This window comes from Bidens hawaiensis, unplaced genomic scaffold, assembly GCF_021521415.1.
Source record: "Bidens hawaiensis isolate Kalapana, Puna unplaced genomic scaffold, B.hawaiensis_p1.1 tig00060020_1, whole genome shotgun sequence".
Lineage (NCBI taxonomy): Eukaryota > Viridiplantae > Streptophyta > Magnoliopsida > Asterales > Asteraceae > Bidens > Bidens hawaiensis.
Window position 1 is genome coordinate 33,689 of NW_027500819.1, and position 12,483 is coordinate 46,171.

General features: G+C 34.4%; 1 protein-coding gene across 1 annotated transcript; it reads right to left on the reverse strand.

The window, feature by feature from the left end:
- Positions 1-6,193: 6,193 nt before the first annotated feature.
- LOC143602891 (dof zinc finger protein DOF3.6-like) lies at positions 6,194-7,613 on the reverse strand. Its single transcript, XM_077079864.1, has 2 exons — positions 7,344-7,613; positions 6,194-7,140 (listed from the first exon to the last, which is right to left on the reverse strand). Exons 1-2 carry the CDS (start codon positions 7,395-7,397, stop codon positions 6,196-6,198), a joined length of 999 nt encoding a protein of 332 aa, XP_076935979.1. The 5' UTR covers positions 7,398-7,613; the 3' UTR covers positions 6,194-6,195.
- Positions 7,614-12,483: the final 4,870 nt, after the last annotated feature.

Here is a 12,483-nt window from a genome sequence, read left to right on the forward strand (position 1 = left end):
AATTAAGATTTTGGATAGTGTTTTTTGGGTGCACACCATGTGTTCGATGAAATATCATTTGTTTTCGTTGTTGTTAAAGGTTATGTCAAGTGTATTTTCTTTGAAATTGGGATTCTTGAATTTAGTGATACCTTAATATTTTTATTATTTGGTTTTCTATGGTTGTGGCAGAAGCAAGACGATTGCGTTGTCCCCCGTATGTGCTCCGCTTGCGACTGTTGCAGGATTCCATTTTGGAACACCGGGCGGCGGGAGATCAATTAGCCAACATACACAGATGGGTAATGCCATCTTTACCATGATATAATCTTTTATGAGTTTTAGGGCCAAACTGCAATAACTAACAAGATACTGTTACTTTGGTTCTTTTTTGGGTAATTTTGATACAAAATACCTTTGAAACATATTGATGTGGTTGAGTAATAATAAGCTCAACTAAAAAAGACTAAACCCAAAAAGATTAATTTCATTAATGTAAGGCCAAAATGTGTGGCTTGCGATATCAAATTACAAAAACTGTTAATTATATTATGGTCAAGAAAATAGTTAAAGCCGACAAGAAAACCGGACACGAAACGAGAGCTTTGGGAACGCGCGTTTAGCTTCAACGGGATTAGGCTTCTAGAATGTTTGTATCTGGCTAAATATATGCCTTATGTATTTCATTTTAGTGTGTGGTTGTATGATGTAAATCACCACCCAAGGGGAGCTCACCTTGGGTGGGTCGGTTATTAGTTTATTATATAAATCTTTTAACCGATTACGGAGTCGTTCACTATACTTATTATCTTTATATTTTTGTTCGATCGTTTGATTTACCGCACCCGTCTCGACACGTTTATCAAGAGCAAAACCGTTCGAGTGGTCGTTTTGGGACCTACAATTAATGAAATAAATAAATAGTTGAGAAATTGCAGGTTTATTCTTATCTGTGTAGTAGACTAAATGACTGAACCACTTTTATGTGAAATTGCAGGTTTATTCTTATGTATGTGTAGTAGACTGAATGACCGAACCACTTTTATGTGAAATTGCAGGTTCTTAGGAGGATTCGAAACTCGGACGCATAAACATATAAGGGATCAGTTAGGGCGATTAAGAAAGGCTTAAGGTAAACTTTCGCCAACTTAGGTTCTAAGTGCATATTTTTCCAGTTACGACCTAGAAATGCAAAAGACAGTCAGCAAATTTGCAACATCTGTGCTTAATAATAAAATAGATCTTTGTCCACTACATAAATTTCTTCAGTAGAAAAAAATATTATATAAGCTGAGGTGGCAACAAAATTTGCAATATGTTAGCTAAGGTATGATCAAAATTACAAATACTTGAATTCATTTATACTTGATTAAGTAAAATTAGAAAAAAAGTATTCTTCAAATTGAATACTATCTTTCAAATTGAATAATATCTTAGGAGTCAGACTTGAATCTCTTTTGTGTGTAATGTATTTATTCTTGATTCCAGTTCGAAACCTAGGTACCTACTTGAAGCGAATTTGGGAAATTATGTTTTTTAATGAAATACTTGCTAGAGGGTCATGAAAAGAGTAACAAGCATTGGTGTCACTTTTTAACATCATTGTCAAGGTAAACTCAACGGAATTTGTATATTAGTTGCATTCTAAGTAAATTTCAAAAAGATAAACATGATTTGTCGGTTATTGCAGGCAAAAACACGAAAGCAATTAGCAAGTGAGCTTCCTTGGCATCTTTTAATCCCTTCCGCTTTGATTCTTTTAAAACTAGCTCCTGTAATGAGTTTTCCTGATTGTTTTTGTGAATAAACTACCAAAACATTACCTTTTATGATTTGAGTTTCGGTCACAAGATTTGAGATCCTGTTACGGTTTCACCCAACCCCCGCAACGCGGGGGGTCTAAATACTAGTTATTATTAAAACGCATGTTTTTTACTCTTATTTTATTAATCTAGCTAATTTGTTTGTTGCAAATATCTATTAGCCACGTTGTCTATAATTATATATGTCTATTAATATTTAAATATTTTATGTACAATATCTTCCGTCAGGGTTTACAATCTGTGTGTAAACATCAAGATCATATGTATCAAAGTTTAAAATTTAGTAAGTTCATTGTGTTGGTATTTCACAGAAAAATTAAAAGCGGGTTCGATGACAATAAAAAGTCGTAAAAGGGTACGTTCAAAGAGCCTCAAATTTTCGTTTTGCTTTAGGTCTATAAAAAAGTTGGGTCGGCCATGATTGGACTTAGACTAAGATACCTGGATCATAACTTAGAATTGGAGGTGGTAATATTTGCATTGAACATTTGACCACATTACGTGCATATTAAAAGTTTATGTTGATCGAGATCTTCTCTTGGTTATATTTGTTTTCTTCTGACATCTATAACTATATCTTTAATCGTGATATTTTATCTGGAATTGTTGATGGCTTTTCTCGTTTTATTTGTTTCTATTGCTGTTTTTTTTTCTGATCTGATTATCTAATATTAGGGCTGGCAATTCGTTTGAGATATTTAATTTGAGATATTCAATTTGAGATATTTATGCAAAATTCTTGATGGTTTTGATATGTTGGAAATAACCAATTTGTTCTTGAATGATAATGTTGCATGCGTAAATATATATAGAACATATTGGCTTTTATCAATTACGGAGTATTTAAATTGACAGACAAGTTTGATTTTCCGTACTTACTAATTGCTACGATGTTGCAGGAATCTAAGTTTCCGAAGATAAATTTGTTTTTGTATTTGGAATCAAAGGTTTGTAGCCTTTAAGGAAATATTGCAGGAAATGTCTCGTAATAGATTGAACACTCGAGGAATAGATATAAAACAATATTATTGACAAATAGAAGTTTAATTATGTTTCTTAATTGAATATACAAATACCCTACACTTTTTGTTTATTCGGATTGCATACATATACATACCTAATAAACCCGTAGCTTGAACCATCGCAGGAGGAGACAGTTGAATAACTAACTTAATGAACCTGTCACCACTGTGGCATTTAATTGTCTTGCAAGTTTTAGTGTGCGTAAGTCTCTTTGAATACACACATTAACCAACATGTATCGATATATCTCACTAATTTTCGGCATTTGGATAACTAACACTCAGTTATAGATTTTGTGCTTCGTGTAGATGGGTCACATCCAAAACAATCTGTTCATTGTGTGGGAAAAGAAGATACAAGATTCGATTATTTTTTTTGTAATATCATTTCAAATTGTTTAAAATTGAAAAATTATACTCCCATCAAGCAAGAAGTAATACTAAATTAGTAACTAGGTTTCAGATAATCAACTTAATCAATCAAATATACACTCAAATAACTAATCAAGTAAAGTAATCAATTTATAAAAATCAGCAAAGCCTTTAAACATCTTGGGTTGAAAGGGATTAAGAGGTTTTGAGTTTAAGTCCTACAGGCGACAAGAACAAAAAGAAACTCGTCATTCAGAAAAAGTTATCAAATAGTTAACCAATCTAAACATCTGACAAAAATAATTGACATTTAAGTTAAATTTAGACGTTTAACTAGTTACAGTTTTGCAAAATATTGATAAAGGCGGTGTTAAAAAAACGCTAGCAACATATGATCTTTGCCCTCAAGTTAGCAGACAAATTCGAAAAACAATCTAATTGGGAATATATCAAATGTTAGTTAATTAATTAGTTATGTTTATAAGTTTACCGTTGATTAGCTTTGAATTGTTAAAAAGTGTTATTGCTAAGTCAGTTAGCTACATCTAAGATCGGTTAATTACATCAAGATTGATTGCTTTAAGTCTTTTAGGTTTAGTGATGCCAAAAAAGCCTGCCAGACCACATAAACAATTAAGGTTAATTAATTATGTGTATTTTTAATGTTTAATTATAAGTGTCACTAATAAACAAAAGCAAGAGCCTGATATATAGAACCCAAAGGATGAAATTACTTTCACGTGAGTCGAGAAATTCTTACAAGATCTAAACCTAGTTAAAAACATGTTAAACCATAAACAGTTTGATCATATAAACCAAACCAAACCACTCCATGGTTTTCCGAGCCACACCCAATCAACTAGTTGCATGCCATTCAGCTGCCACCTTGCTTCTATTTCTTTTACTTTGAGGTTATTATTTTTAGGGTTTTCGATAAAACTAAGTTACATTAGGCTGAGGGGTGTGGGGCGCTAACCGGGGCGCTAGAGCCCCTCCGCTCGCGCCTCGGGGCGCTAACCCCACACCACCGGGGCGCGAGTCGGGCGCGAGCGCAGAAATCCAGGCAGGCGTGAGCCTGGTCGTGGGAGAAGAGAGAGAAAATGGACGTTGGGAATGGAGAAATAGCCGTTGGGACCCGGTTAAATTAAAAAAAAAAATATTTTTTACCTAAATAATACCCCATTTCATCTATAAAATACCCCATTTCACCCATATCAATCACCACAACTTCAAAATAAAACCCAAAATCAACCCATCTTCCCAACTTTTTTTTTTAAAATAATGTCGTCGTACTCGTCTGATTCCGACTCCTCCGAAGAGGATGATTTGCTTCTTCATGTAGGGGGAGTTTTGACCGCAACCGTGGGCGAGGCGACATTTGTGGGCGAGGCGACCCGATGATCTTGTATTAGATTAGTGTTATTATTAAGTATTATTGTTTGTTTAATTTTTAGTATGTTTTTTTTTTGTAATTTGAATTTTAAAAAAAATGTGTGTTTTTTTAATAATTTATAGGTTTTTTTAATAATACGTTGTTTGAATATATTTATAAAAAAATAAAAAAAAAATTCGCTGGAGCCCCTCCACACCAGGGCCAGGGGCTCCAACGGGGGCTCCAACACACCCCTTATCCAGTTTCTCTCTCTGTCACACGTCATAATATTATTGGCTGGAGCCCCCACTGGAGCTCCCATTAGAGCCCCCCACACCCCTTAGCCTTACATGTATGAAGTGGCCAACTCATGATTTATGTGTTGTTTCTCTCTCTACTGGTTTTCTTTAACGCTTTATTGGGGGAGGGGTGTGTTGTTGGTCCTTTCTATAAAGCAAAAATCTAAGTTTGTCAGATTCCTTTCTTTTTAGACTGCAAAAATCACTCTTTCCTTTATCCCCATATATTGTGAAATACCCTTCACTTTAATAACTTTGGTAATTATGGGATGAGAATGAAAAGAACATCATATGTTGTTGTTTTTAACTTCATTATGATATTCACTCATCATTAACCTCTTTTATCTCTTGTGAACATTAAAAGAAGTTCATTGAGGTTGAAATATTTTAAATGAATTTCAAGTACAAGAAAAAGCCTAGTATTTATGTATCTTTTATTGCAAAATCATTATCAGGCTACATATTTCTTGATCATGACTGATCTTTATGCGAATTCAACTAACGAGACCCATCAATAACCAGCTACTCATCCAGATAAGTACCATTCTAATCAATGAGATCAGGTAAATTACTTTTTGTTGGAATCGTTGCTTTAAAGAGTTATTCACAAACCAATGAAAGCAATATTAGTATTTAAGCTCTCTAATCGGATCAAATCACTACCAATTTTGAAGGTTTTTTAGAGTTTCAAGAGAAAATCTTCTCTATACATGTAGTTTTTAAATTGCATACTCACAAAGAGTTCGCTTCAATGATCAAACCACAATTAATTTTGCAAAATTGTTCTATAATATAAGAGTTGAAGAACTTGTAAAAGAAAACCCTAATAATAAGCAAAAGAATTGGCTGAAATTTTAATTAAGCTAATTAAATACCAACTTAAGTTTTCTTTCTTGTTTATATAAGAAGAAGACTAACTCACAAAATCACTTGAGTTCTGTTAAGCAAACTAGGTTTTATGTGCACAAATTATGAACCAAATATAGAGTAGGAAATGTTAAAATCTGAACAAGACAAAGGAGCATGCATAATTAACAAATAGAGTAGCACACACTTACACACACACGTTGGTGAAACACTTCCAAATACAAGGAAATTAAACTCTCATACACATTAATAGAATAAACCGACACCATAAAATTAATACCAACACATGAAACCTAACATAATGTATACCTACCAGTGGTTCTCCAGCAGTTCTTCAGCCATCAGAAGTTGATCAGGGAATCTTAATAAAACGACCAAATTACACTCAATCAGCTAGGGATTGAAAATCACAAGTTAAATCACCTTGATAACATGCCACATTCGAGGATTCGCGGCATAAATTATAGGAAATGTGTAGTTGAAGGTGAAATGTTGACACCAGGAAATTCAGCCCAAGAGTTTCCATTCCATGGTTGTTGATTATTATTTCCCAACATTCCCAAAAACTGCCTTGATAAGTTTAACCCTCGGTTGTCTTCCACCTTCACCGATCCATCACTCGGGTTATCGATTCCTGAAGTTTCTTTTAATCTTGAGTCTCCTGCCACCATCGAAGATGATTGTGCGCCACCACCGTCGGTTTGATAGTTAAATAGATTAGTGTTGTTGTTTGGTACTTCAAATCCAGGCAAGAAAGGGAGTCTCCAATTCTCACCACCTCCAATTGACAAAATGTTGCTACCATTTCCTATTTGAAAGTTTCCCAATTGATCATTTTGAGGCTGAAATCCAGCAATACTTGAGCTAAGATTGCTACCAACACCTCCAAATTGACTAAGAGAGCTCATAAATGGTAAGTGAAGTGAAGGCGGACGTGAAAGTTGAGTGCTTGAGATCATATTATTCTCCGAGTTATTACTTCTTGGAGGGCTTACACTAACCGATTTAGGTCCAGGGTGTCTTGGAGATTTGGAGCTTCTAGCTTTACTATTTCGTTTGTTTCGCCTACAACCACCCCCAACCGGAACATTTCTCAAAGCTCCGCCTCTAGTCCAGTAACGCCTGCACGTCTTGCAAAAGTGCCGCGGCTGAGTGAGGTTGTAGTTGTTGAAGTAGCAAAATTTGGTGTTGGTTGAATCACATCTTGGACAATTCAGACCGGGCTCTGGTAAAGGTATCTTGGCTAGCCTAGCCCGATCCACCATAGATCCCGGTCTGATAGCTGCTTCTCCGCCGCCTCCAGCCTGTGGAGGCGGCGGAGGAGCTGGTGGAAGATTAGGGTTTTCACCAACTCCACCGCCGCCACCTCCAACTCCGCCAGTTCCTTGATGATTTGATTGATGAAGCTGAAAGAAAACAACAATTAACACAAAATACAAAGAAATTAAACACATAAAGATTGATGATCAGATGAAGATAAAATTACTAAAGATCATATATGTGTGGTATATTCAAGAAGAGGAATAATATATATCATCATCTTTTTACATAAAGCTAGCTTGATCCTTTTAGTTTGATTGGATGAATTAGAATTCAAGTGAAAACATACCTGATGATGCCAATTGTGGTGATCAAGATAGGGTGGAACAGATGAGAAAACCATAATTTATAAAATTTGAGCTTTCTTTTTCTCTTTTAGAAAGGCTTCAAGGGTTTTTTTTTGGAAATATATGGGAGTGGGGAATCAAATACAAGAGAATAAAACACGGAGAAGAAGAGATTAAGGTGAAGCTGCTTTTGTTTTGCTTATTTCTTTTTGTATTTATTATTATAATTAGGGTTTTCAAGAGTAAGTGGAGAAGTTTCTTAGCCTTTAAGCTTTCTCAGAGTCACACTCTGTGACACACTCCACCTTAGTGCTTCGGTAAAAAAGTTAACTCTCTCTCTCTCTGACCCCTCCATGCATGTATACATTATATGTATCTATATGTGCATGCATGAAAAATATTAAATTAATTATATGTGTGTAAACATATATATAAATATAAGTGTGTGAGAGAGAGAGAGAGAGAGAGAGAGATGAATATATGTTATAATGCATGTAAAAGTGTGTGCGTGTGTGTGAGATATCACTGTCTTCTATGCAATATAAGGTGTGATGATGGTGGTGGGATCAAATCTCTATTCATAAACTGCAAAATCTGGTGAATGCCACTTCAGATTTTCATTAATGCCAAGTAATTATCAGTACGACTCCTTCCTAAAATAAAATTTGTTAATATTAAAACTATTTCTTAAAGTTATAAAATAAGTTATGGTGTATGTGTTGCAATTATTATTCCAACAAGCAAGATTCGATCATAGATTATTCCAACAAGATAAATGGACAACAAGATGCACTACAAATTCATTTTAAATTGCAAAATCAAGTCTTTAATTAATAATTGTACTGATGGATCTTGAAGTCATAACATTAATATATATGATATGTTGGACTTTGCTAATAGCTCAACTATTTTAGACGCGAAGAAACCAAATATATTATATGCAAAAGGTACAAACACACGCTGGTTGTCAAGACACGTATTTTCATGTTTAATCACCCTCCATTGCATGAAGCAGTTAGATAACTTTAGATGTGTTATGTTCGAAGTGCATATATAGATATGCCTTTAGATAAAAGTGCAATCGGTACCATATTTTTCAAACAATAGGCTCCAACATATTGAAATCATAGTAACTTTGTATAACAAATAGCGTAAGATGTCAAGTCATTCATGCAGTTCTCAACATATTGTTAGACCGAGTGTGGTGAGGCGGCGTCAAAGGGCAACGATGTCATTCTCTTCAGTGATGGATCTAGACAGAAATATCAGGTGTAACGTTTAATTTAATTTTTTTTACAATATTTCATACAATGTAAACGAAATTTTTTTACCGTATTTCATACAAAAATCAAATTTTTACCGTATTTCATATGATATTTTTTTTAACCTGTTGTTGGACCGTTATCATCATTTTATTGGAATTTTCGTTTAAAAGATTGCTAATAAGAACTTGTCGTTTCATCTTCCAAGTGCCTTAATTTTAGAAGAAACATAATTTAAACCCTAAATCCCTAATTATTTTCAATTTACATTATCCAATAATCCAATAAAACATAAATCATCATTCAAATATTCAATTGTCCATAAACAAATTTAATTTAATAATTTATAAAAACAAATTAACAATTATAATTTTAGATAAAAGTAGAAAAATACCTAAACTGAACAAGTATATAACCGTGGAAGAGGAATTGAGGGAAAACCAACTGTCGGCTCCTCGGCTGCAGCATGTAGGTCCGATGACCAGAGAAGGGCAACATGGGGTCGGGGCGGCGTGGGGTGAAAGCAGCGTGGGTGGAAAGTGGTTGAAACAATGGCTAAATAAAACTTTGTTTTGTTAAATGTCAATGCCCGGCCTAGTAAGTGTCCAAGCATAAGGGAACAAACAACAATGATTTTATTTGATTCGGCCTTTAATTTGGTTACGGGCTTTAATTGATTTTAACTTTTAATTTGGTTAAATTTTAAATAAATAAGGGTAAAACGAAAAAAGTAAAAACACATAAATGTTTTCACAAAAATGAGAAGAATGAGAATGATTTATAAATACATAAAAAAACCTCTCAAAAAAATTAAGAATAAATAAATAAATCATAACACAAAATTTAATAATAAAACGAAAAAAGTAAAAACACAAAAATGTTTTCACCGTCTTTCTCGTTCTCATAAAAAAACCACAATTGTTATTGAAAAAAGTCGTGTCATTTTGTTTATCATTGTGGTTTGTGTGTATTTTCATCAATTATTGTGTCTTTTTTGCTTAACACTGTGTTTGTTTTCTTTATATTGTATTATATTACTCAACATTGCGTTATATTTTGTTTGGCATTATGTTATATTTTGCGTTATATCGTGTTTTTTAGTTATAATTGTGTATTTTGTTTATTTTTGTCATTGTGTATTTGATCTCGACATTGTGTCTTTTCATCAATTTTTTTTTATTTTTTGTATTTTTTTAACGGGAATAATGATGGAAACATTTTTGTTTTTTAATATTTTTCGTTTTTTATTTATATTTTGAGTTATGATTATTTTTATTTTTTTTGAATTTATTTTTAAAGAGTTTTTTGTGTGGTCACAAACCTTTCTCAAACTTCTCATTTTTGTCTCCCTTTAATCCTTTATATTTTAATTTTACCCTATATTTATATCTATGGGTAAAGTTTATGTGAATTGTGAGAAGGATTTGTGACCACAAACAAAATTCATCTCCAAAAATTTAAAAAAATAATAAAAAATTATAACTCAAAACATAAATAAAAAACGAAAAAAATAGAAAAACCAAAATGTTCTCCCAATCATTCCCGTTAAAAACAAAACCGAAAATAGACACAATGCCGAAAATAAACAAACAACATAATGGTAAATAAAAAAAATACATAATAGATCGCAAAATTTAACACAATGCTGAACAAAATATAACACAATATCAAGAAAAAAGATACAACGCCAAAAAAAAAGACACAATCAATGACAAAAATAAACACAAATCACAACGATAAATAAAAAAACACAATGATGTTTATCTTCAACATTGTGTTTTTTTCGAGTTTTTTTTCGAACGAGGAAGACGGTGGAAACATTTTTGCATTTTAACATTTTTCATTTTTTTATTAAATTTTGATTTATGATTTTTTTTAATTAATTTTTCGAGGGGGTTTTTTTTTTGCTAAAAATCATTCTCATACTTCTTATTTTTATCCTTATTTGTAAAATAACTTAACCCTTATATCTATATATTGCATAACTCCGTAACCGATCAACTATGTGTTGGATTTAATTTCCGTCCTCGAGTCAATGAGGCAAGTTGGGCAGACTCATCGAGCCTATGATGAGTTCGTGTCTTGTTTATCTAGTTGAGCGCGTGACTTGGTTAAATGGAATAAATTACTTGGTGAACAAGTCGAGCAAATGACTTGGACAACAAGGAATTTATTTATTAATTAATTGTTTAAATATGTTTTTACTAATTAGTGTTTGAATATGATAAGGAGATTGTATTCTAGTCTAATTAGGTTTTCATGTTTAAACTAGTATATATACCCGAGCTTGTGGGTTATATCAAAAAGTGAGTTAAAAGTTTAAGTATTGTAATTTTTCGAGTTAATGAGAATTACAAAGATCGAGCTTATGATCTAAATTTCGTTTTTATGTTTATTGATCCTGGTAAACAAACTTCAATTGGTATCTGAAGAGGTATGTACCCGCCTCAACACCGAGCAAGGCGGGTCAACCCACAAGATATAGACAAGAGGCTTGAAATCAAGACATTAAGAAGTCACAAAGCCAAAACCTATGCGCATGGCGCATATCACATATGCTCATGCATCACATGCTCAGGCATCATATGCCCAGGCACCACACATGCTCAGGCATCATATGCCCAGGCACCACACATGCTCAGGCACACATATGCTCACGCATATCACATATGCGCGCGGCGCATATCACATGCTCGTGCATATCACATCTGCGCATGAAACATCTGCGCGTGAGAATAAAGAGAAGACCTCGCGCATCCTCAGGATTGGCGCATATCACACATGCACATAATCAACCTCGTCCTTATCCAAATCAGGATTAGGGCAACCTTGATTGTGCACGTCAGACAACCTTCCAGAAGGTATCTTTTTAAGGAATAAGAATATGCTGGTTGACAGCTGCCAAATGAAAGGTGGACAACTCAGCATAACCCATGTGCTACCACGTGATTATAACCAATGAGAAAGCACCAGGTGTCCCAGAGGACACGTGGCGCAGAGCAATTGGAGGAGGCCAACAAGGCTGAGCCCAATCAGTGGAAACCCTAGCACTATAAATACAGCATCAACTCCACAAGGAGGGGGACTGAATCATTCACAGTTACAGCCAGTAACATCATCATATCACATTCAATCATATTCAATTACATTCAATCACAGACAGTTACATCCAGTAACACAATCACACAGAGTATTCAGCTATTAAGCAATACTCTCCAGATTTCCTTACTCTGATATTATTATCTTCTCCCACAAATACTTATTCTCACACCGGAGGGTTACCCCAAAGAGGACCCCTCTGTCCCTTTCTGAGGGGTAAGTTGACGGTGCTGTTCATTTTGTAGGTGGAAGAACCCAGATCCAAGAGAAACCATCGGTGAAATAGTATAATCACACCCGAGGAAAGTAGATCGTCTACCAGTGAGTCGATCCACGTTTCTTCATTGGCGCCATCCGTGGGAACAACGGCAACAAGATCTTCATCAGATCTATAAAAAAAAAAAATTCACCATGGTTTCTGGCGTTCATAACGTTGATCAAGCTCTGGAGGATATTGAACGTGAGGATGTTAATGAGGGACAACAGTTTCTGAGGGCGCAGCGTGATTCTACGCGCGCCACCAGTAACCGTCCTTTCATCACAACTCCTCATGGCCAGACTGAAACTCCTCCAGACGATCTTACGTTACAAAATCTTGCCGGCGCGAAACAAAAAGGACCAATGGGTCCAGAAGATGAAACAAATGATCCTAAAGAATGGCTCATAAACGAGCAGCGGCGTCTAATGGACAAGTACAATGAAATGGTCAAACAGAAAAAGCTAGCCGACTTAACACAAAGGCAAGCGTTTGATAAGCAAACTGTTCATGGAACAAAAAGGC

Coding starts and splice junctions, on each gene's coding strand:
- LOC143602891 (XM_077079864.1), bottom strand. CDS start 7,397: ATGGTTTTCTCATCTGTTCCACCCTATCTTGATCACCACAATTGGCAT. Junction 7,141..7,343: donor ACCACAATTGGCATCATCAG/GTATGTTTTCAC, acceptor GTTTTCTTTCAG/CTTCATCAATCAAATCATCA.